The sequence below is a fragment of the Eleutherodactylus coqui genome, chromosome 6 (genome assembly GCF_035609145.1).
Source record: "Eleutherodactylus coqui strain aEleCoq1 chromosome 6, aEleCoq1.hap1, whole genome shotgun sequence".
Classification (NCBI taxonomy): Eukaryota; Metazoa; Chordata; class Amphibia; order Anura; family Eleutherodactylidae; genus Eleutherodactylus; species Eleutherodactylus coqui.
Window position 1 is genome coordinate 203,473,851 of NC_089842.1, and position 25,709 is coordinate 203,499,559.

The following is a 25,709-nucleotide window of genomic DNA, read 5'->3' on the forward strand; positions in this document are numbered from 1 at the left end:
CAGGCGGCCGAGGAGTCCTCAGATGATGAGGACTACAAAAGATACCTATTCCATTAGGACGACTTAACGGAATTTATTGTCAGTCAGGGCTACACTAAAAATGGAAGAGCCCAGAGAACCAGGTACCTTACAAGATGAGATATTCGGGGGACTAGGGGAGAGGCGTAAGCATACCTTCCCTGTCCACAAAAATATAATTAAAATTATCCAAAAGGAGTGGAAGAAACCAGACGCAGGTTCCTTCTCCGCTAGAGGTGTAAGAAGAAGGTACTCATTCGAGGAGGAAGTTTGCGCAAGCTGGGAGGAGGTACCCAAGGTAGACGTCCCAGTGGCCAAAGTAGCTAGGAGGACGAGCCTGCCCTTTGAGGACGCCGCCCAATAAAAAGATCCTATGGACCGCAAAGCTGAAGGCCTTCTAAAAAAATCATGGGAGGCAGCGGCAAACATACTTAGGCCAGGGATCACAGCCACTTGCGTGGCGTGCACTCTGGTGGTATGGTTAGAACAGCTGGAGCTACACTTGACCAATAAGACGCCAAGGGAACAGATCCTAAATTCTCTTCCTATCCTGCGTATGGCAACAAATTTCCTAGCGGATGCCGCGGCCGAAGCAGTCAAACTCTCGGCAAAAGCTACAGCCCGGTCTAACTCAGCCAGAAGAGTGTTATGGCTGAAATCGTGGTCAGGCGACCTAGCCTCTAAAAATAAGCTATGCACCCTCCCGTTCTACGGTCAGTTTTTGTTCGGACCAGACCTAGACAAGATCCTGGAGAAGGCGGCCGACAAAAAGAGGGGATTCCCGGAAGAAAAACCACAGAGAGGGAAGACCTTCTTCCGAACCCTAGTGCAAGAGCCCGAGGTTTACCGAGGCAAGGGCAAGACAGGCCGCTGGAGTTACCCCAAGGGGGGCAGAGGAAGGAATATCCTCTTTAACCCCCACCGGGGGGAGCCAAAGCAGAGACCCTGACGCCAGCACCGTAGGGGCAAGGCTGGGGAGCTTTGTGGATCAATGGGCCGCGATTTGCGAAGGCCCATGGATCCCAAAGATCTTACAGCAGGGATACTGGATAGAACTCGTGTCCCTCCCCAGAAGGAAATTCGTTATCACGAGAGGCTCAGGGCAACAGTTACACTTACTAAGGCAAAGCGTTCGGGACCTGCAGCAACTAAACGCAATATCCCCCGTACCGCGAAACGAGGAAATCCAGGGCCATTATTCCAGGCTCTTCCTAGTAAGAAAACCCTGCGGGAAACAGCGGATGATAGTGAATTTGAAACCTCTGAACACCTGCGTCAAATACAGAAAATTTAAAATGGAGTCCATCTCTTCAACGATAAAGTTGATTCCCAAAGGGGCCTACATGGCATCCATCGATCTGAAGGATGCTTATTTCCACGTACCGATCCACGAGTGGTCCCAAAAATACCTAAGGTTCGCAGTGGATATGAGCAAAGGAATAGAGCACCACCAATTCAGATGCCTGCCTTTCAGGATCTCCTCAGCACCCAGAATTTTCACCAAAATTATGGCAGAGGTAGCCGCCTACCTGAGGAAAAAGTCAGTCCTAATAATACCCTACCTGGACGATATTTTGATAATAGCAGAGTCCAGGGAACTCTTAACGAAACACCTAGAGATAGTGCTAGAACTCCTCCAGTCTCTAGGATGGATTATAAACTGTGAAAAATCCAGCTTAGACCCCGACAGGAAGAAGACGTTTCTGGGCATAACGCTGAACTCAGAATTGCAATGCTCCTGCCTGCCCGAGGAAAAAATAAAAAAAATCCGACAGCTGGTCAAAACCTTCCTACAGAGACGATCATGCACAATTCGGGAAGCCATGTCTCTCCTGGGAAGCCTGACATCATGCATTCCTGGAGTAGCATGGGCCCAGGCTCACACCAGAGCTCTGCAGGCCTCGGTCCTATCCACGTGGGACAAAAAGCAGTCCTCGCTAGGGACAAAAATGTATATCCCAAACACAGTGAAAACATCCCTGCATTGGTGGACATCCCCAGCGAACCTGCAGAGAGGGGTTCATTGGCTACAAAACCCAGCCACGCACATCACAACGGACGCAAGTGCCTGGGGATGGGGAGCACATGTGGGGAACCAGTTCTTTCAGGGCCCGTGGTCTCAAGGGATAAAAGAACAATCCTCCAACTACAGAGAGCTATAGGCCGTATGGCGGGTCCTACAGCAGTTAGGAAACTCGCTGCGGAACCAGCCTATAAAGATATTGTCGGACAATACCACCGCGGTCGCCCATATTCGGTACCAGGGGGGCACAAGGTCTCCTACCCTGCAAAACATTGCACAGAAAATTTTCCACTGGGCAGATGGCCGGATCCTTTCGATCACGGCAACACACTTAAAGGGGACGCTAAACCAAAAAGCGGACTTCCTCAGCAGGAGGCAAATAGACCCAGGAGAATGGTCTCTCTCCCTGGAAGCATTCAGAATCCTGACCAACCGGTGGGGGATCCCACAATTGGACCAGTTCGCAACCAGGGAGAACGCCAAAGTAAGCAACTTCTTCTCCCTCCAGCCAGGAGATCGTCCCACAGCAATAGACGCCCTAGGCCAGGACTGGGGAGAGGGCCTCGCGTATGCTTTTCCTCCGATACCACTGATCCCCAGAGTCTTACAACATTTCAGAACCAAGGTATGCACACTAATCCTGGTGACTTCCTTCTGGCCCAAGAGAAGTTGGTTCGGTCTTCTGACAACGTTGAGCGTCCAGGACCCAGTCACCCTTCCTACCTGGACAGATCTGCTATCACAGGGGCCACTGAACCACCCGGGCATAGACAAACTCCACTTAACAGCATGGCTCTTGAGGAATCCTCACTAAGGGGGAAGGGATTCTCAGAGAGAGTGGTAGAAACGTTAATGTCCAGCAGAAAAAAGACGACCCACCTTATCTACCAGAAGGTTTGGAGAAGGTTTTCCTCATGGAAACAGGAAAGGGATTTTGGCGATTCTATCCCGGACATCCTTTTGATCTTAGAGTTCTTGCAGGAGGGCCTAGAGATGGGCCTCTCTCCAAGTACCCTGAAGGTCCAGATCGCAGCCCTTAGCGCCATATGCCACACAAAGTTTGCGGACAATAGATAGGTCAATAGGTTCCTGACAGCAGCAGCTAGATTACAACCTAGGCCCATAAACCTTTTTCCAGACTGGAACCTTAATTGGGTTCTAAGGGCCATGTCAGCGGAACCATTCGAGCCGATCGAAGCACTACCGATAAAAATGCTTACGATCAAGACCGTTTTTCTAGTAGCCATCACCTCCACGAGGTGGGTTAGCGAGCTTCAGGCCTTGTCCATCCGCCACCCGTTCCTAAAAATAAAAAAATCGGACACCAAATTAGTATTTAAAACGGACCCTGCCTTTCATAGGTCCCAAGACATAATAATTCCCTCATTCTTTAGTAAACCTAAAAGCGAGGAAGAAAAAACCCTAAGCTGCCTGGGCGTTAGGAGAGCAGTCCTAGGCTACATAGATGCGACAAGCCACTGGAGACGGGACGACAACCTGTTCGTCCAGTTCAGTGGCCCAAATAAAGGGAACAAAGCAGCAAAAAACTCCATAGCCAGGTGGATCCGCCTGGCCATTATAGAGTCCTATAAGGCCCTCGGGAAAGAAATCCCCTTAGCTCTTAAAGCCCATTCTACAAGGGCAGTAGCAACCTCATGGGCCGAACATAGCTCAGCTTCGGTCGAGCAGATATGCAAAGCCGCAGTCTGGAAGAAACTCCACACGTTCGTTAAACACTATAGGGTAAAAGTGCAGCAGGACGAGGACATGGCCTTCGGCCGCAAAGTCCTCTCAGCAGCAATCCCACTCTAAGAAACTTTAGTTGGTACATCTCAATTGGTGCTGTCGTGGAGACGACTAGGGAAAAAATAGATTATACCTACCCGATAATCGGGTTTCCAGGAGTCTCCACGACAGCACCTGTACCTCCCCCCCCCCCTAAGAACATAGTAAAGAAATTATAGAATATAATTCCCCCCCCCCCCCCCAAAAAAAACCCCAGTTAGGGAAAAAATTTAATTTAAGCTCCTACCCCAGCAATTCGTTAGAATTCACTGTGGGAAGGGGGGGAGCTTTTAACCTCTCAGTATGTTCCTGTCCTATCAGGAGGAGGCAATCTCAATTGGTGCTGTCATGGAGACTCCTGGAAACCCGATTTATCGGGTAGGTATAATCTATTTTTTTTTAGCATACGCTGAACAATTCCAAGCCTAGGAGCTGTGGTACCCTTGACGGATTCTTGCGGCACGCCATGGTGCCGTGTACCCCGGTTGGGCATCCTTGGTCTAGACTGTTCAAATTTGTAGGCTTTCAAAGTTGGCATCCTAGATTGTCCCATACATGTTCTATTGGTGATTAAATGTGGCAACAGGCAGACCACAGAAGTGTGACAATGTTGTGGGGACTTTCCTCTGACCCCCTTGTGTGTGCAGCCGAGCATTATCCTGCTGGAAAATGCGTCTTGGAAGCCGCCATGAGAGGAACACATGTGGCTGGCTGCAGGATGTCCTGAGCATATCACTGAGCTGTCGTTGTCCCTCATAGCTCTTTTAGGGGTGACTGACTGTCATATGCGATGCCCACTAGACCATCACACCAGCAGTATGTGTAGTGTGTTGCTCCACACAGAAGCAAGATTGAGGTGCTCATCCATAGGTCTCCAGAACTGAACACAGCTGTCAGTAGTACCCAAACGAAATTTGGTTTTGTTACTGAAGGCAATCCAGTTTAACTTAGTAGTAATCAAGTTTCATCATTTACAATACCACTGCAAATGGTTGTGATGGTGGGTGTCAAAGGCCGTAATGGGTGCATGAGAACAAATGAACACCCACGTGCCTGGAAATGGTTTCAAAAGATACAGGGACCTGTAAGAATTGTGCCATCGGTCTCTGAATTGCGAACAACAAAACAGTTGGAGCTGCTCCTGCTTGTCAGATGATCAGGCAATGCTCTCTACTGATGGTCTGTCGAGGGCGTACTGAGCCCGGTCACCTTGTGTGCCCTCACACATCCACTGGTCCCAACACCACCTAACAGTCTGGTCTGAACGACCCATGTGGCGGCAAGTCGTTCATACAACTATCCAGCTTTTCGCGTTCCAATAATGTGCCCCTTCTAAAACTCTTTTAACTGGGTGAAATCTGTCCGATTGCGTCGTAGAGGTGTCTAGTGGTCAACAAGCTCTATAAAAGCAGAAAAAAAGGTACAATACACACAAGAAACCTCTGAGAGCCTCTTTATATGCCAAGGGTGGAACCAGTTTTAGCGTCTAAAGTGACAAGACCGTTCATCTAATCACACCACAACTGTAATTATCTGTATATCTGTCTGTGATGTAACTGCAGCAAAACGATAACTCCTAGGTGCTTTATTTTTTTTTGCAAAGAGTATATATATCGGTGTAGCAGAATCTTGTCATTTTTGTTTTCTAAAGGTGTTTATGAGCTTTTCCTTACTTTGCTTTTTTTTCTCTCTTTTGTTTTTTTATGAAGACTTCAAGAGAAATAAAGATTTCAGGTGCAATTGGACCGTGTGTGTCTCTGAATGCCAAAGGACCTTGTGTTTCTGAAAATGTAAGTTAAGAGATGTGTTTCTGCTTCAAACACTACATTTTCTTAATATTTTTTATGTTTTCTCAAAGGCTGTCTCTGGTTTTGGGGAATCCAGCAAATGTATACATTTTACAGACAGCCAGGGGCAGGCTCAGCAGGCTGAATATTTGTAAATTTGGCAAGTAAATCTAATTTGAAATAAGTGTTGAATAATTTTGATTGCAACTGTATGGTGCCTAAATTTTTAAACAGCCATTTATCAGATAAAGATCAGACCTTTTGTTTTGTTTCCCCAGGAAATTGGCACAGGTGGAACATGCCAATGGAAAATATGTGGCCTTAATCCTACCACAACCCTTGCAGTGTACTTTGAAGTTGTAAATCAGGTAAGGAAATGTATCAAGTAATTATAGAGTTGTACGCTGCTTTCATGAACTTTGTAAAATGCCATTGTATATATTGATGCAGAAATCTCAATAAATGGACATTGCATGCCCTGCCCACTGATGGAAAAAGAAACTGTCAACTCTTCTGACACTTTTGTGTTAGTAAATAATTATATTCCTAATCAACCGTTCTGGAGCATCTTTTCTTACAACCCCAATTTCAAAAAATTTCAGATACTGTATAAATAAATGTTAAGAAAAAAAGAATGCGATGAGTTAGAACCGTATTTTATTCACAGTAGAACATAGAACACATATAAGAAGTTAAAATGCGCAATTTTTTTCATTTCATTTTTAAAAAATTAACTAATTTAGAAATTGATGGCAGCAACACATCACAAAGAAGTTGGGGGAGGGTTAAGAAAAGGCTGAAAAAGTAAGTGCTACTAATGAAAAACAGCTGACTGTATGAAAAGAACATGTTAAAGAGTCAGAGTCTCTAAGAAGTGAAGATGATCAGAGGGTTCATCAATCTGTGAAAAACTGCATTAAACAGTTTAGATAAATGCTCTTCAATGTAAAATTGCGAAGACTGTAAATAACCCACCCTCTATGGTACATAATATTATCAAAAGATTCAGATACTCATGTGTGCATGGCACTAGGCTGACAGTCAATATTACTCGAGATCTGCGAAGCCTCGGGCATCACTGCATTAAAAATGGGCATGATTCTGTAATGCAAATAATTGCATGGGCACAGGAATACTTCCAGAAACATTTTCTAAGAAAACAGTTCGCTGTGCAATCCACAAATGCAAGTTAACCCCTTCAGTGACACGCCTGGAAATTTTTCAGGACAAGCTCCACTGCCCATAGTGGTATAGCCCGGAAGATTTCCGAGTCATGTTTCACTATGGGGCTTGCAGAGCACAATACCATAAGCTGTGGCAGTGTGTTCTGCCTGCACAGACCCCACAGAGAACAGTGCAGGACTTTAAAAAAGAAGCAGGAAGATAGAGCCGATCTGCCGGCAACTTCACGCTTCTTTTTTTAAACTCCTACACTGTTTTGTTTACAGGTTGCCACTGAGACCATCGGCTTCTCAGAAGTCGGGCGATAATCCCTGTAGCGGGGAGAGCTGGTTTTCGGCTGTCAGAGGATAGCCGGGCACCAGCTCTTACAGCAGAGAGGGGAGAAAACTTCCAATCTCTGCTGTTTAACTCTTTACATGCTGCGGTCTGTGCAACCGCAGCATGTAGATGGCTGACAGAGGTATGGAGCTCCCTCTGACAGAGGATTGCCGGGCACCAGCTCTTACAGCAGAGAAGGGAGAAAACCTCCGCTCTCTGCTGTTTAACCCTTTATATGCCGTGGTCTATTCGACCGCAGCATGTAAAGGGCTGACAGAGGGAGGGGGAGTCTGCATCTCTGATAGTATGGGCTTGCATTAGTGCCTTTGGAATTGGCAACTTACACACTTGGAAAGGTACCATTAATGCTAGGAAGTTCATAGAGGTCTTAAAGCAACCTATGCTCTTATCCAGATAACGTTCCTTTTGAGGGAAGGCCTTGCATATTTCATCAAGACAATGCTAAACCACATACTACATCCATCACAACAGCATGACTTTGCATCAAGACAATGCTAAACCACATACTACATCCATCACAACAGCATGATTTTGCAGAAGAAGACTCCGAGAGCGGAACTGACCGCCTGCAGTCCAAGACTTTCACCAACAGAAAACATTTGGTCAGTTATGAAAAATTCGGCAAAGATGACCCAGGACTGTTAGGCAGCTGGAATCCTACATCAGACAAGAATTGGGCAACACTTCTCTCCCAAAACTCCAGCAATTGGTCTCCTCATTTCCCAGACATTTACAGAGTGTTGTAAAAAGAAGAGGGGATGCTGCACAATGGTATACATGGCCCTGGCACAACTTTTTTGAAATGTGTTGCTGACATCTATTTCTAAATGAGTTTTTTTTTTTATGGAATATGTGTTTTATTGAGAATCAAATATGGGTATATGAGATTTCAAAATCATTGTATTTTATTTATGTTTTATACAGCTAAACAACTTTTCTAGAATTGGGATTGTAGAACTTAAAACGTACGTGTACGCAGTCTGGTGCTAGCCATCCAGTACAGATTCAACACTGATTGGCTAATGTCACACTTTATCCCATTGATGACGGGGATTGTAATGCCCATTTGTCAATTTATTCATAAATTTACATTTTATTGATACAATTACAGAGGAAAGGCATAACACAGAGTTCAAAGCCTTCCACATATAAGTGAGTATGGTCCCCCGAAATGGCCAATTTTTGCCATTATGGGTGAACATCGGCTAAAAGAAATGGACGCAAACAAGTATGCATGGGGGCTGATTGCAGACTATACTCTTCCAAAGATGTGATCCAGTGTGTTGTAAAATCTCAACCATGCATGGACGAAATAGCAAGTGTATAGTATGATCAGCTGATTAGGCCAATCTGTGGAAACCTCCAGGAGTGTAGCTCCTCCCACAGGACCTACAACTTACTGGCACCAGTCCTCATCTCACTTAGAGCGCCAGAGAAAGCTTGTTGACGCAGACAGACAGGAGCTTCTGGCACTCTGAACTGTACATAAGCAATAAAGTGCAGTGCTTTCACTCCTGTCCTCCCATCATGCACTGCTCACAGGATGCTAGATCAATGAACAGGATAAGTAGCAGCAAATGTGGACGAGATGTCAGAGGAAGTGGAGATATTTTTCAGACAGACTGTCACGTGTCATAGATAGAAAATGAAGAAAATAGCTAGACCAGGTACAGTGAACCTATTAGAAAATGACTTATTGTGATGATGTACATAAGATTTTAAAATGTTAGTCTGTGCCCCGATTACCCTTTAAATATACCCCATGTCTGTAAAAAAAGGAGTACCGATTAACTTCTTTTCATGTTTGCTAACAACTGCTTCCAACTTTCACGCGTTGGTGACCTAGGCTGCACCACTGGATGTGGGGGCTCCTTTTAAGATGCGAGCATAGACTACTTCTGTATTTTAAGCTGGCCATACATTTGGGGCAGATTTTGATCATCGCTGTGACTGGTGGAGTCGTTTGAGCAAACAATCCTACAAACAGTTAATTGGCCACATTTCGGATAATCAACATCCCCTAAAGTATGGCCAGCTTAAGAAAAGGTAATGCAATTATACATGAAAACAGGCATGTTTCAAGTGAATATTGATTTTGTTTTCTTTTTGCATTTGTTCAGTTGTATAAATATTTTATTGAAATGCCTATTCATTGCTTTGAACTAATGGAATGCATGATTGTCCGTTGTTACATAAATTCATCAGTCATCTCAGAGGGATTCAAACCAGCCGTGGCTTCTATATAAATTAAAGAAGAGTTGTATTGCAGCTACAGAGTCATGTCACAATCAGTACAAAACGTCCATTTCCATTACAATCAACATTTAATTTTATAGTAAAACTTTTACATTGTGATCATAGGAGTACATTTGTGGCATGATGGGTGGTTTTTAGGAGATATAAGATTGCATGTAAGCTGCACCCAAGAAACTCATATGCACCTAGCGTCCATAAGCTGTTTGATATTCAGACTCTGCATGTTGCACATTCTATTCTCATCTGTTAAAATGGACTAGAATAGAACATGCAGCAATTTCTTTCATAGGGACCATCCATTTGTATGAAAGAACATTTGTGTCCGTAACCTCAGGCTGTTATGTGACTGTGTACTTTCTGGGGAATATGCAGACAGCAAACAGCCGAAGGGACCTAATAGAAGGGTGGAGAAAAAAAAATTCTCTTTATGCAGATAATATATTACTTTTTATAAAAGATACGGAAACAAGACTCTGACTGGCTTAGAGTGGGTCTAAAAGTCAATTGGTCTAAGTCAGTCATGCTTAAAGGGGTTGTCTCGCGGCAGCAAGTGGGGTTATACACTTCTGTATGGCCATATTAATGCACTTTGTAATGTACATCATGCATTAAATATGAGCCATACAGAAGTTATTCACTTACCTGCTCCGTTGCTAGCGTCACCGTCGCCATGGATCCGTCTAATTCTGATGTCTTCTTGCTTTTTTAGACGCGCTTGCGCTGTGCGGTCTTCTCCCCTTCTGCTCGGTCCAGGCACGAGCGGCGTTCTGGCTCTGCCCCCTTCTACGCGTCATCGCGTAGCTCCGCCCCATCACGTGTGCCGATTCCAGCCAATCAGGAGGGTGGAATCGGTAATGGAACGCACAGAGCCCATGGTGCACCATGGGAGAAGACCCGCGGTGCACCATGGGATAAAACAGCAGTGCATCCCTGGGAAAGGACCGGCGGCCATCTTAGGCAGAAGATTTTTTAAACTTCATATTTCGTCGGATCGGTGAGTAGCAAGCGGCTTTAAAACCGCTTTAATTTGCTATTTTATGCCAGGGGGGTGACAGGGGGAATGGGGTAATGTTAAATTTTGAGGTTTGCCGCGAGACAACCCCTTTAAAGCAACCCTCCGATCCTGGACAAACAAAGATGGCCGCAACACTTCTCTACCTGATGCACGATATGCATTTTTATGGATCATCATTATTCTAAGATACTTTGTGCTGCTTTGATTGGCCAGTGCAAGTACTGCCCACATGAGCAGCACTGACCAGTCGGAGTAGCATGTACAGATGTAGCAATTGTTAGTTTGTCATCTGGCACACAAAAAGGCTTAACTTGGTGTGCCAGGAGTGTTAAAACATCTCCTATTGTGTTAAGACCCATTTACACTGAGCGATAATCGCTCAAAAATCGCAAAAAAAGCGATCGTTTCAGCAATCTTCGTTGCGTCTAAACAGGCTTCCATAGTGCACTTTTCGTGCATGATGGACTGATTCAGGCCAACCTAAAAATCGTCATTCAGCCTTATCAGGAGTTCTCCATGGGTAGTGCTGATTGCATTGTTTCCCATCGGAGAACAAAAGAACTGAAAGCAGATAAGAGCCCTCGGGCTATTAACTGCTTTCAGCTAAAGGCTTCCTTTGCACACTAAATTGCTTTTAAGTAGCTGAGTAGCTACTTAATAGTTTATGCAAAATGATTGCTCAAAGCTGTCACTCAAACTGTCGTTTGAGCATTCTTTGAGCGATCATTGCTCAGTGTAAATGGGCCTTTAGAGTCCCTGTTTTGGTTATCAGATGACAGTGTTAGGCTAGTTTCACACAGGCGAGAATCTCGTGAAAGTTTTGTGCATTGACAGATGCACAAAACTCACACAAATATAAACTCCATTCTTTTGAATTGAGTCATACACATGAGTAATGTTCTCCTTCAGCGATTCTTTGAAAAAAAAAGTGGCATGCCCTATTTTTTCTATGCTTCTCTAGATTGTGTCGCCAATTGATTTCAATGGGACCTTAAATACATTGCCAGGCGATGCGAGGTTTCCCATTGAAATCAATTGGAAACAATTCCAATTAGAGATGAGCGAGTATACTCGCTAAAGGCAATTGCTCGAGCGAGCATTGCCTTTAGCGAGTATCTCCCCCGCTCGAGACTGCAGGTTCGGGTGCCGGCGCGGGGGAGCGGTGAGTAGCGGCTGTCAGCAGGAGGGAGCGGGGGGGAGAGAGGGAGAGCGAGATCTCCCCTCCGTTCCGCCCGCTCTCCCCCCGCAGCTCCGTGCCTGCTGCCGGCACCCGAACCTGCAGTCTCGAGCGGGGGAGATACTCACTAAAGGCAATGCTCGCTCGAGCAATTGCCTTTAGCGAGTATACTCGCTCATCTATAATTCCAATCCTTTATCGCATGCGAAACCTGTGCGAGAGAATCTGAATTTTTAAAGAAGCGGTGTAAGGGGTTTTTGCTTGAAAATCACCTTGCATCCACGGGTAAAAGGCATGTTGACTAGCGCAATATCGTGCTTGCCTGTGTGAAACTAGCCTTAGTACTTGCAATTTTACAGTATCTGTTAACACATTGACACCTATTGGAGTGTACTAATAAAGCTTCTAATACTTTGTTATGCAATTGCTTAATGGTAGTTTCTCTGCCTCCCATGCTAGAAAGTTCAAGCCCTACTTGGGGATGTTATTTTTTCTTCTTGCATTTTCATGTCCTGCTGTGGCCACACTTTCTCTCCAGCTTCTCTGCAGATGTCCAGTTACAGCATCCTTCTTGTCTCTCTCTACTGCCTTGCACTTTTAACGGATCGATACACACTTGCCTATTTCATCTGCTGCCAATTATGAAGCACCTCTGGTTATATCAGGCACTATTCTTCCTAAGGATGGTGGCTAAGCTTTTGATCTTTGTTGTCCATTGACTTTCCAGTTTTCTGACTCTGGCTATACCTGACTTTGCTGCGGTCTCCACTCCTGACATTGGCTTGTTTTATTAACCATTCTCTTGTCTGCAGCCTGCCCCGATTCTTATTTAATCTGCTCTATGTGCCCTGACCTCTGGTTTGTCCCATGTGTTGAAGTTAGTCACATGCCTCAGCCCAGAATTCTCTTGACTATGCCTCAAGTTCATTTGCTCCAGTACTGCACCCTGGACTGTAGCATCAACTGCCATGTGACTTGGGCCTCTTCCAGTATAATAGCCTTGGTGCCCACCAGCAAAGTCAATTAATGGGGTTAAAGAGTGAAGTCTAGTTCCTCAATTGTCTCCTCTAGATTTGGCCCAAATTAGTGCGTGGCACAGTGGGTCCACATCCACTGATCCTGAGAAATATAAGTAGCTAATTCATATTTATTGTATGTACAATGTAACAAATGTCAGCTGGAGAAAACTGATGGGGACATTGAGCTCTAGGAGCCAGGCAGTGAAAAGACAAAGAAAGAGAAGAAAGTATCATGGGATGACAATTGAAAAGAAAAAGCAAAAGCGTCACAGTAAAATACATGTACACAGTTAAGCCATAACATTAAAAACAGGAGCAATTAATAATATTGAAAATCTCTGGCACCTGTCCAGGGGTGGGAGATATTAGGCAGCAAGTAAACAGTTCATGACGTTGATAGAAGCAGGAAAAATGTTGATGGGAAATTTTGATAAGGGCCACATAAATAGTGATGGCTAAATGACTGAATTAGAGTATATCCAAAACGGCAGGTCTTGTTGTGAGTTCCTGGCATACAGGAGTTAGTGCCTACCAAAAGCGATCGAAAAAAGAGTAATTATTGAACTGGCAACAGGGGCATGGGTGCCCAAATTGATGATAGAAAGGGGTCAGACCTGTTGCCAGCTGTAAATCATTAGCAGCACTGTTACAGGTTTATCATGGATTGCCTTGTAAAATTTGATGACAGGTTCTGTTTAAAGGGGTTTTACACTTCATATTAGCAATATTTTAGTTTCTGGGATGCAGGAAAATTGATTAACTTACAAATATATCTTGATTAGAGATTCTACATTGTTTTTCTGGTCTGGAAAAGCCACGTCCCCCTGCGAGTTCAACCCCTGCATGGGTCAGATAGCCGGTTGAAGGTCAACTCAGCCTTCTATCCTTCTGTGGTTGGTAAAATGAGTACTCAGCTTGGTGGGGGGTAATAAATAAATTATCTGAAAGCGTTGCGGAATAAGTTATGTAATGTGTGTGTGTGTGTGTGTGTGTGTGTGTGTATGTAACATCTATATATTTATGTAACATATTATGTGTGTCTGGGGATTGACTGCGGCATGCCAGAACAGCAACAATGATAACCACTGAGCCATTATACTGCCTACATATGTATGCATAGATATAGTTATATATGTGTGTGCAATGTGTATATACAGTCATGAGAAAAATTAAGTACACCCTCTTTGAATTCTATGATTTTATGTAGCAGGACATAATAAAACAGTAGGTCTAAAACTTTGGTAAATTCAATCTCACATGACAAATTATACTGTGCTATTCTTTATTTTACAAAAAGTAGACCACGATGCAGAAGCAGTGTGTGAAAAGTTAAATACACCTTTCTACTTCCATAGCAATTAGGCGGGTAAGTGACAGGCTGGTGCTGCTTATCAAATACCCTTAATTATCATCAGCAAGTTGCGACTACCTCTAGAAAAGCAGAATATTGGCAGTTTGCTGGTCTGGAGCATTTAGGTGTGTGTGTATGAAACTAAGCAGGGTTATAGGGCCATTTCCAAAAACTTGGAGTCCTTCTTTCTACCGTGAGAAGGATTATTCACAAATAGAAAGCAATCTTTCTATTTGTGAATACAAATAGGCGACTTCTTCCTTACCTTAGTAAGATGGCCGCCGGGATCTTCACCCACGATGCACCGCGGGTCTTCTCCCATGGTGCACCGTGGGCTCTGTGCGGTCCATTGCCGATTCCAGCCTCCTGATTGGCTGGAATCGGCACACGTGACGGGGCGGAGCTACGAGGACCAGCTATCCGGCACGAGCGGCCCCATTCACCAGGGAGAAGACCGGACTGCGCAAGCGTGTCTAATCGGGCGATTAGACGCTGAAATTAGACTGCACCATGGAGACGTGGACGCTAGCAACGGAGCAGGTAAGTGAATAACTTCTGTATGGCTCATAATTAATGCACGATGTACATTACAAAGTGCATTAATATGGCCATACAGAAGTGTATAACCCCACTTGCTTTCGCGGGACAACCCCTTTAAGAGTTGTCTTACATAGTAAAAAAAACTAACTGTTTCCTGTTAATAGAAAATAGTAAGCAAATGTGTAGTCAAAGCACTGCGGAATAAGTATGCACTCGTTTATTATTCTCCATCATGGGAAACCCATTTTTATTTTTTTTAAATTATTATTTTGGACATTTCCTTTAAAGAAAGCAATTCTACATTTTACATAATGCTTTCACTCTTGACACTAATATTCTGTACACTTCTGCTCCACACTGCTCCACGCTGCTGCTTTCAAGTCAATCCTGCTACATTCTTGAAACTTAATAACTTAGATAGATATATTGAGTCATGGAGGTGCTTGAATTGCACTATGTTGTAGTATGTATTATCTGCAAAGTGAAAAGAAAGAGATGCAAAAAAAGACAATTTTAGACTAGGCCCAAATAAAATGCAGTTTTAGTGCAGTTGTTGCATGCACTAAAACTATATTGTGTGAACTCGGCTTTTAAAATTTAATGCAGTCAACACACTTTATTTTGTCCCCACATTTATTTCATTTAAAAGAGACTGTCAGCAGATTGGACCCCTCAAAACTGCTGACAGTGCTATATAGATGGTAGGGAGAGCAGGTTAAGCATACCTAGGGTGAATCGTCATTCAGGTTGCATGATTGAGAAATTTAGCTTTTGATTCCCCCTCAGCCCGAGGCCATGATCCCAACTGCCAAGGAAGTGGTCCCTTCATGTTCAGCTCCCACAGCATCGACACACATAAAAAAATGGATTTGCATGACTACTACCCCAGGTGTGCTTATGTGTGTGTGTATGTATGTGTGTATGTATATATATATATATATATATTATACATACACACACACACATGTCACTTTAACATAGAATGACTTCGTAAGGGTTTTGCATATCCAAGTGAATCTGACATTGTTTTTTCGCTACATATTGTACTGATAGAATTTGTGTATATCGATTAACCCCTTAATGACATGGCCTATTTTGGCGTTGAGGACCAAGCGATTTGTTGGTATTTTTCCATCGCCATTTTTCAAAAGCCATAACTTTTTTATTTTTCCGTGGACGCGGCCGTATAAGGGCTTGTTTTTTGCGTGGCGAGCTGTAGTTTTTACCAGTGCCACTTTTGGGTACATAGACAATATCGTAAAATTTTTAATTTTTAAAGGGAGAGAAAACGCATCAATTCTGCCATAGATTTCTTTTTCTTTTTTTTTACAGCGTTAATCATGCAGCATAAATGACACACTAAATTTTTCCTGCGGGTCGGTACGGTTACAACGATACCAAAATTGTTATTTTTTTTTTAGGTTTTTACACTTTTTTGCAATAAAACCCCCTTTTTTTTTGGAAATCTTTTTTTTCCTCTATAGCTGCATTCAAAGTCCTGTAACTTTTTTATTTTTCTATGTACGGAGCTCTATGAGGGCTTATTTTTTACGAGACGAGCTGTAATTTTTATTGGTGAATGTATGGCTTTTTTGATCACTTTTATTGCATTTTTTGGGAGGCAAAATGCTAAAAATTAGCATTTTGCCTCTGTTTTTTGGCGTTGTTTTTTACGCTTTTTATCGTACAAAATAAAAAGTGTGTTCAACTTTTTGTACACTTCGTTACGGACGCGTCAATACCAAATATGTGGGGTTTTAATTTTTTTTCCCTTTTTTATGCTAATATTAGAAAAAGCATAAAAAAAGGGGTTTTTTTACATTTTTTTTTTTACATTTTTTCTTTTTTTTACACTTTTCTTTTCTTTTTTTTATACTATTTGAGTCCCTCTGAGGGACTTACAACACTGTGCCTATGATCGCTGTTATAAGGCATGGCAGAGCTACTGCTCTGCCATGCCTTATCGCTTATACAGCGATTATAGGCACAGGCAATACAGGACGCCAGTGTCTGGCGTCCTGTTGCCATGGCGACAGGCCGGGCTCTCGCGATGACATCGTGAGTGCCGGCCGGAGACACAGAGGGAGTCCGCTCCCTTTGTGAACTCTTTCCCTGCCGCGATCTACTTAGATCGCGGCAGCGAAGGGGTTAACAGCGGGCGGCGCATCTCCGATGTCCCCCCGCTGTTACAGCGGGACGTCGGCTGTGACTGACAGCCGGCTCCCGCTGCGGGATAGCGCTGGATCTTATGTGATCCCGCGCTATCTCCAGGACGTACCGGTACGCCCTGTTGCGCGAAGTACCAGGCTGCCAGGACGTACCGGTACGCCCTGGAGCGGGAAGGGGTTAAAAGTGCCAAAATTGGGAACATTTTGAAAAAAATATTTTTTTACATTTTCAATTGCAATATCTGAAATATGTGCAAACATACGTTACAAATTTTTGATAAGATATATATTTCCATCTGTGTACCTCATTCTGGATGCACATTTGAAAAAACTTTATTTATTTTTTTTAATCCTTTAGAAGACGTACAAATCTAACATTCATTATCAACATTTTGAGGAACACTTTGTTTTCCTGCACCAAGCCAAGATTACAAAGGCTCATAGGTGACAGAATGATAGATACCCCCACAAATGACTCCATTTTAATAACTACACCCCTTAATGTATCCACTGAGGGGTTTCAGGAGTATTTTGACCCCACAGTTTTTTTTCAGGAGTCAATGCAATTTAGAGGAGAAAAAGTAACATTTAATATTTTTGCAAATATGTCATTTTAAAGGCAAGTTTTTTTTAATAGTGCACATGAAAATTAGGATTTACACCCCAAAATGGATCCCCCTGTTTGTCCTGTGTTCAGAAACATACCCATTGTAGCCCCAATCTAAGAATATAGGACACATTGCTCGCCTATAATGGAGGGAATACCCGTTGGATTTCAGGGCACAATAAATTCCAGGCTCCATTGCCCACTTGTGCAGAGAAATAATGGACTCACTAAAAAATAATCCCCCCCCCTCCGTGCCCTTTTTGGTGTTCCCTAAATCTTAGATAAAAGTAATAATGTAAACTGTGTGGTATGTCCAAAGACAGGTGTAATTACAGAGGCCTTGTTGGGATGGGCACATGGGGCAATAAAACCAGTTATCCCTCCTCCTCTCATGCTTATTTGGGGGGTATTTCTTGACCTTAGCGGCAGGGATGGGGTGTAAAAAGTTGTGCCTTATGAGGTTTTGTAAGCTCGCTGAGGTGCGGCGGTCTCACACAGAAGGCGCTCAACAAGCTGCTCCTTGAACTGCAGGAATATGAGCGTTCCCAGGGACTTCTTGTAAATTACGTCTTACAGGTAGTGATCTGAATAACACCGAGTTCACACGGACGTATGTGGATACCGCTTGCGGAGGTCTGCAGCGGATACCAGCTGTGAGCCCGGCTGTGACCCTGCGTATGGCCGCGTAATGTACTGCGCATAACTGTGTACCTACACAGGCGGTCATTTGTAGTACTCCATTTTGTTTGTATTTCCTGCGCCGTTGCTTAGCGATGACGCCGGTACCTGCAGTCCGTACATAATTTAGTTATGTATGGGCTGCGGGTATATCCGCGACCATAGAGTACAAAAGGGCTCTATGTTGCGGATATCCCCGGTGAAATAATCCATTCGCAGAAAACAGAACTCAGGATGTTTTAAGTAATTCCAACCCGCAAATGTGAGCGGAATTGTGATCCAGGGCATTTGATTGATCCTTGTATTACTACGGATCAAACACATGAGAAAACCGTAATTACTATCCGGTCGTGTGAGACTGGTCTAAGTAGATCGCTACCTTTTTATCTTGTGCCCGGGGACCGCTCCACTAGGCCACCAGTCACTGCTACAAGCTCTCAGCGACCTTTGTTAGCCAAGAGTAAGTCTGCCTGTCCACGGGCGTATTTGAATTGCGTTCCCTGCGGCCGGATTATAGCATTGCTATGGAAAGCATTTCCCCCCTGGCCACGAGCGGAGAATCATAGCGATTCTTGCATGCTGCAAATTGCCGCGATTCTCCACGGTCCGCCTATTTGTCAGATAGGCTGACTGTGGACATCTGCCTGCCGGCTCCCGCTCCCGGGCGGCGTCTCCCGCGGCAGAGATTCACCGTGGGATTTCGCAATGCCCGTGGACAAGAGGCCTAAGGAGATTTTACATTTTCTGGGCCCTCCCAAGCTCCTGCACATGTGTCCGGCATTTTGCCAGTGGGCGCATGCGCAGAAGTTGGGAAGGTCTGTGGAGGAGGATCACATGAGGGTTCAAATACAGAGGCCTCCGGTAAAAAGTTTTATTTCCTCTCACTGATCGCATCGGTGAGGAGAGATGAAACTTCAACTCTTTTTTTACTTTTACGTGATCGCCATTATCCGTTCTAACCGCATACCACGGCCGCCCGTGACCTCTCCAGGCTCTCGGCTACCTCTTGGCAGATTTTAAATTTGCTGGGCTCTCTGGCCTTCTGGGCATGCACGCCATATCAGCGCATGTGCAGAAGCCCGCGGCAGGTGCTTATTGCCGCGGGACATCACGTAAGACGAGGTTGAGTAGTTCCAGCTACCCCTATGGATCCGATCCATGAGGGCAGCTGAAACTTTAACTTTTTTTTTACTTTTCCGTGATCGCCGCTATCCATTGGTATAGTGCTAAAAACATGCAGTTAAACATAATTCATAAATAGGCATAATCAAATAGAAATAAATCCATCTATGAGCATGAACACAAGTTTGCAGACTAGACAGTTTGCAAATATAATGGAAAGGGACACAATAGTATACTGATCATACAGAAGTAGAAAAAAATATAAATAAAGCATTTCATTTTAGAAGTAAAAAAACACTAAACACAGAAAATTCCCAAAAAATAAAAGTGTAATTTTTTCCCCCTCTTTTTTGCCTAGCAAAGAACATTTAATACCTCTAAATATGTCATTCCTGAGGCTGTGGTTGCGGGGACTCCCACAATCAGGACATTCTCTGTGTGAATGGAGCATTGATAACACATGTGCACTATCACGATCTATAGGACTGACGAAGATGGTCAAGTACGGCGCTCAGCTATCACTGTCAGTCTTATAGACAGTGAATGGAGCAGTAGTGTGCATGTGTGACTACCGCTTTTTTCAAATGGGGAACTTGGGACCCCTGTTTTTCTAATTAGTGACAGTGACAGAGTTGGATCCCCACTGATCATACATTTATCAACTATCCTGTGGATGTAACCAAGCCAATTAAAGGCTTAAAAACTGGGTATAAGGCCGGTTTCACATGGGTGAAAAAAAATCGCATGATTTTCTTGCGATGCAACAGTGATACAAATCGCATGTATGTGAAGCCCATGCTTTCCTATAGGTTCCTTCAGATTAGCGATGTTTAGTAGTGTGCTACATAGCGAGAGAAAAAAAATCACGGGTTGCTAAATATTGCTTCAATTCGCAATGCTTTGTAGCCCATGTTTCCCTATGGAGCCTTCCTTTGTTTTGCAGCTCATGAAAGCGTGGTTTTCGTGTGGTTCGATGCAAGTTTTACAGTAGAAAGTCCTACTGTTTGTCCCTAAACTAAGCCCTATCTGCATAAAAAAAAAAAACAATACATCACCTAATAGGCATTTTCTGCTACGCCACTCTGCTCCTTGCAGGGCCCCTGACCCGTGTTTGAAGTCTTCTGTCAGTGCTTCCTGGATTGGAGGTTCAAAAACCCCGCCTCCAGGAAGCGCTGGCTCTGATTGGCTCAACCGCAGCTCTCGAGAACCAATCAGAGCCAGCAATCGATGAACCAATCACAGCCATTCAATAAATGTCTGTGATTGGTTCATCGATCGCTGGCTCTGATTGGTTGAGCTGCAGCACTTGAGAAACAATCATAGGCATCGCTTCCTGGAGGCGGGGTTTCTCAAACCCCTGACCATGAATCATTGCCTGAAGACTGAAGGCAAGTTCCGGTAACCTGCAAAGGAGATGTGCGGCGGAGCGGACAGCGGCTGTTAGGTGATATTTGTTTTCTAAGCAGCTAGGGCTTATTTTCTGGATAGGGCTTATGTTTCAAGCCCTCCCTACACCCCCTCCCCTGAAAATCTCAGCAAAAGAGCGCTACAAAGTCGCACGACTTTGTAGCAACTCAAAATCGCAATATCGCAACGAGAAAACGCATAGCAATATCGTACAGAACACCAATGCTGTAGCCCGTGTGAAAGAAGCCTAAGGCGCAATCTTAAGTGAAGCATAAACTTGTGAAATTATTAGCTCAACTTCTCTGTTTATTGTTTCCCAGCATATTTAAATGTGTTTCAGAGCTAAAACGCCCCTTCCTCGGTACTTGCTGGAATTCATGTGATTTGAAACTGACGTCATGAGATACATTAGAATTCACGTGGTAACAATAACATCTGCAAGATCTTTGCAGATACATCTGAGTGCGTTAAGTAACATACCTTTTCATCTGATTTTGAAGATCATATGAAGCACTTTTTTTCTGGTCATGTTTGAATGGAACTTGTTATGTTTTGTCCTGGGAGACACTGAGGAGCCTGGATGCTTGATTGTCCCTCATTTTGATTTGACTCTGAACTGAAGCACATATTCTGAAAGCTTCTTCTAAGCTTCTGCCAGCTCTCTCCGAGTGCACTTCTATATTTTCTTTAGTTATACATAAAAAATTGTTTTATCACAAGCAACAACATTTAACACAGTGAATAAATAACTTAAATATTGAAAAGTATGTAATTACAAAGACTACGTCTACATCAAGTGGTGTATGCCTGGCATATAAATCAGCCCAGTCCATAAGCTAGAATGTCTCAGATGTATGGCATAAGGCCTCTCCTCTCCAAATAGGGAGTCCAGTACTATAACCCCTTAGTGACCAAGCCTGTTTGCGCCTTAATGACCAGGCCAAATTTAGCAAATCTGACGTGTCACTTTAACATGGAAAAACACCAGAAAGGTTTTGCATATCCAAGCAATTCTGACATTGTTTTTTCGCCACATGTTGTACTTCATTTAGGCGCAAAAAATAGACCGATATAGAATTTGTGTTTATTTATTAAAAGCGCCAAAATTGGGAAAATTTTGAAAAAAATCGTCATTTTTTTCACATTTCCAACTGCAATATCTTAAATATGTGCAAACATAATATAGAAATTTTTGCTAAGACTTATATTTCCACCCGTTTACTTTATTTTGGGCGCACATTGGAAAAACTTTCGTTTTTTTTTTAACCATATAGGAGACGTACAAATTTAACATTACTTTTTAGCATTTTGAGGAACACTTTGTTTTCCTACACCAAGCCAAGATTGGAAAGGCTCATGAGTGTCAGAATAATAGATATCCCCACAAATGACCCCATTTTAAAAACTACACCCCTTAGTGTATTCACTGAGGGGTGTCATGAGTATTTTGACCCCACAGTTTTTTTTCAAGAATTAATTCAATTTAGAGGAGAAAAAGTAAAATTTCATATTTTTGCAAATCTATCATTTTAAAGAGATATTTTTTTCCTATAGTTTACATGAAAATGAGGATTTACACCCCAAAATGGATACCCCCGTTTCTCCCGTGTTCAGAAATATACCCATTGTTGCCCTAATATTATATCTGAGTCCACAACGGGGCCCAAAATGAAAAGAGTAGTCAGTGTCTTTCAGAACAGAAATTTTGCTTGAAGTCCTTTTAGACCCCATAGCACACATGTAGAGTTCTTGAGCGCCCAAAACCATAGAAAACCCCCACAAATGACCCCATATTGAAAAGTAGACCCCTTAAGTAATTTATCTAGGGGTGTACTGCATATTTTGACCCCACAGTTTTTGAATGAATCTAAGCAAAGCAGAAGGAAAAAGTTACGATTTTCAATTTTTTGGGCAATTTTTAAAATTTAAAAACAGGTTTTTTTGTACAGCACACATAGGAATGAAGACGTTCACCCCAAAATGGATCCCCCCCCCCATGATCAGAAACATACCCATTGTGGCCCTAATTTACTTACAGGGCCCATGGCAAGGCCTATAAAGGAGGGAACACCCGTTGGATTTCAGGGCACAACTGAATAAATTCCAGGCCCCATTGCTTATTTGTACGGAATAAAAATTGACTCCCTAAAAATTCCTCCCCCCCCCCCCCCCCACACACACACACTCTGCGCCCTTTTTGGCATTCGCAAATCTTAGATAAAAGTAATAATGTGAACTGTGTGGTATTTCCGAAGACAGGGGTAATTACGGAGGCTGGTTGGAATGGGTACATGGGGCAATAAAACCGGTATCCCCCCTCCTCCTCATGCTTTTTGGAGGTCATTTCTTGACCTCAGTGGCGGGTATAGGGTGCTCCTGGAACTGCATGAAGGCAGGCGTTCCCGGGGCTTCTTGTAAAATACGTATCACAGGTAGCGGTCTGAATAACGCCGGGCTCACGCAGCCGTAGGCGGAATCTGCTTGCGGAGGCCCGCAGCGGATCCCAGCTGTGAGCCCGGCTGTGACCCTGCATACGGCCACGTAATGTACTGCGCATAACTGCCTACTCACACAGGCGGTCATGCGCAGTATCTTTTTTTTGTTTGTATTTCCCGCACCGTCGCTTAGCGATGACGCGGGTACCCGCAGCCTGTATACAATGTAGTTGCGTATGGGCTGCGGGTATATCCGCGACCACGGAGCACAATAGGCTCTATGCTGCGGATATCCGCGGTAAAATAGAACCTGCTGCGTTCTCTTTTCTGCGAGTGGATTACGCCATTCCGACCCACTAATGTGAGCAGAATTGTGTAATCCAATGCGATTGATCTGCGTATTACCGCGGATCAGACGCATGCGGAATCCGTAATTCCTATCCGGTCATGTGAGACCGGCCTAAGGTAGATCTCTACCTTTTTATCACGTGACCGGGGACCGCTCAACGAGGGCACCCGTCACTGCTCCAGGCTCTCGGCGACTGTTGGTTGCTGGGAGCAAGGAGATTTTAAGTTTCCTGGGCTCCCCGACTCCTGCGCATGTGTCCGGTGTTTTGCCGGCGGTCGCGTGTGCAGAATCTGGGTACGTTCACGGATGAGGATCGCGTCGGGGTGCAAATACGGAGGCCTCCGGTAAAAAGTTTCATCTCCTCTCACCGATCGCATCGGTGAGGGGAGATGAAACTTCAAATTTTTTAAAAAAAACTTTTACGTGATCGCCATTATCCATTGTGTAACGGCGAACACGTGATCAGGAACCGCTCACCGCGGCCCCCCGTGAAATCTCCAGGCTCTTGGCTCAGTTTTGTAGCCAGGAGCAGGGAGATTTTCAGTTATCCTGGCAATCCACAGCTTTTGCGCATGCGTCCTCCATTTTGGCGACGGGCGTGTGCGCAGAAGCTGGGGTAAGGTCCGCGGATAAATCTGGGGGCCTTATGTGCGTACTTTCATTTTCCCTCATGGATATGATCCGTGAGGGGAGATGAAACGTATGCTTTTTAAACGTCTTAAAACTTTTTTAACTTTTTTTTTTTTTTTTTTTTTACTTTTTCACACTTTTTTTTAAACTTTACATGATCACTGTCATCCATTGGATGACGGTGATCATGTCCCTGGTGACATCCCTCTGCTCCGGGCTACACATGACAGCCAGGAGCAGAGGGATTTTGAATTTCCCGGGGCCCATGCGCAGAGGGGGACTTCGGGACCATCGGGACATCGGGGAGGACTTAGGTGAGTATTTTCACCTCCCCTCATGGATCCGATCCATGAGGGGAGGTGAAACTAGCACTTTTTTTTAAACTTTTGAAACTTTTTCGCAATCGGCGATCGCGGGCCCGGTAACACCTCCTGGTTCCCGGCTACCTTCAGGAGCCGGGAGCCAGGAGGTTTTGAATTTGCCGGGGGCTCCCGGGCTTCTGCGCATGCGCGTGACGTAATCGTCTGGCTCGCATGCGCAGAAGGCCGCCGGCGGGTCCGGGAGGACCAGATCTTCAGCGCGGCAGCGTGGAGAAGGCGGGTGAGTATTTTCAGCTCCGATCCATCTAGGTAGCTGAATGCCGGGGGGGAAGGGGGTCCCCGCAGCCCGGGATGACAGCTCCATGCTGTCGGCTACCTGCGGGCACCGACAGCATGGAGCTGTCACGTCCAGAGCCCACGGGGCTTTATTCTCTGCAGGAGACGTGTTTTTACGTCCTCGGAGAATAAAGCCCACTTGGGCAGGATGTAAAAACACTATGGGCTGGTCGTTAAGGGGATAAATAAACCATTATATTTGGGGGCCCAGTTACAGATTTTTACATTAGGGTCTGGAAGCTTTAAGTTACGCCTCTGAACCTACCCTATTCTGCATGCTGTAGGAAATTACTATTTACACCTGATACTTTTCAGTAAGTTCAACCTTTTTCTGTGATTTTAAGTAGATTTGATCCCATTTTCTCTGATTTTGTTTTAGCTTAAGGAACTCACAAAACAATCAATACCCTTGGCACAGGTTGTAAGCTTGCCTGTTTTATAAAATATCAACTAATATCTTAAGTTTCTTATTTTTCAGGAGATAGACTGGTATTAAGATTTCAGGAGGTGTTGGAGAGTCATTGCTTTGTGTGGTACACTTGCATAGTACACTGATCTAATAAGCATCCCATTCAGCATATGGCTTAGGCTGCCTGCAGACGGGCGGGTCTGATCCGGCAGCGAGGATTCTCGCCGCGGGACCCGACCCAAGTGCCTGCAGGGACCAGCGCGTACTCACCTACGCCCGCCGGCTCCGGCTGTTTGATGTGCCGGCTTGCCGGGCAGCCGGCGCATGCGCAGACCGGAGCCGGCGGCGGGTGAGTGACATTTCTCAGAAATAGAGTATGCCGCGATTTGTTTGCCGCGCAATATTTCGAGCGGCCAAATCGCGGCCGTCTGCATAGGATTGCGTTTGTTAATGCAATCCTATGCAGGCTTCCAGCAGCGGAAATTCCGCGGGAAATCCCGCTGCGGAATTTCCGCTCATGTGCAGACAGCCTTAGGAAAGGAAATTTTGCCAAATTCTAACAAAGAGCATCTGAGGTAATCAAGGAAGTTTAGTAATTAGCATCACGTAAAATTCTGCAGTTAACAAAAAGCAAAGTGAATGAACAAAAGAGAAATCTAAATCACATCAATATTTGGTGTGGCCACTCTTTGCCTTCAAAGCAGTATCAATCCCTCTAGGTACAGTAGAACCAAACAGGGAATAATAATCATTGCC

General features: G+C 44.4%; 1 protein-coding gene and 1 long non-coding RNA gene across 7 annotated transcripts in view; one reads left to right on the forward strand and one right to left on the reverse strand.

The window, feature by feature from the left end:
- Positions 1–25,709, forward strand: part of SEC23A (SEC23 homolog A, COPII coat complex component) — a 189,538-nt gene that overhangs the window by 53,906 nt on the left and 109,923 nt on the right. For all 5 annotated transcript variants that reach the window (XM_066608625.1, XM_066608622.1, XM_066608626.1 and 2 more), the window contains exons 11-12: positions 5,536–5,616; positions 5,892–5,981. In XM_066608625.1, coding sequence (XP_066464722.1) covers positions 5,536–5,616; positions 5,892–5,981 — 171 coding nt within the window. The remainder of the gene's footprint in view (positions 1–5,535; positions 5,617–5,891; positions 5,982–25,709) is intronic.
- LOC136633124 (uncharacterized) overlaps positions 14,694–25,709 on the reverse strand; it is a 35,367-nt gene continuing 24,351 nt past the window's right edge. For both annotated transcript variants that reach the window (XR_010793232.1, XR_010793233.1), the window contains 2 exons: positions 20,955–21,159; positions 14,694–14,966 (listed from right to left, as the gene is read on the reverse strand). This is a non-coding gene — a long non-coding RNA (uncharacterized lncRNA). The remainder of the gene's footprint in view (positions 14,967–20,954; positions 21,160–25,709) is intronic.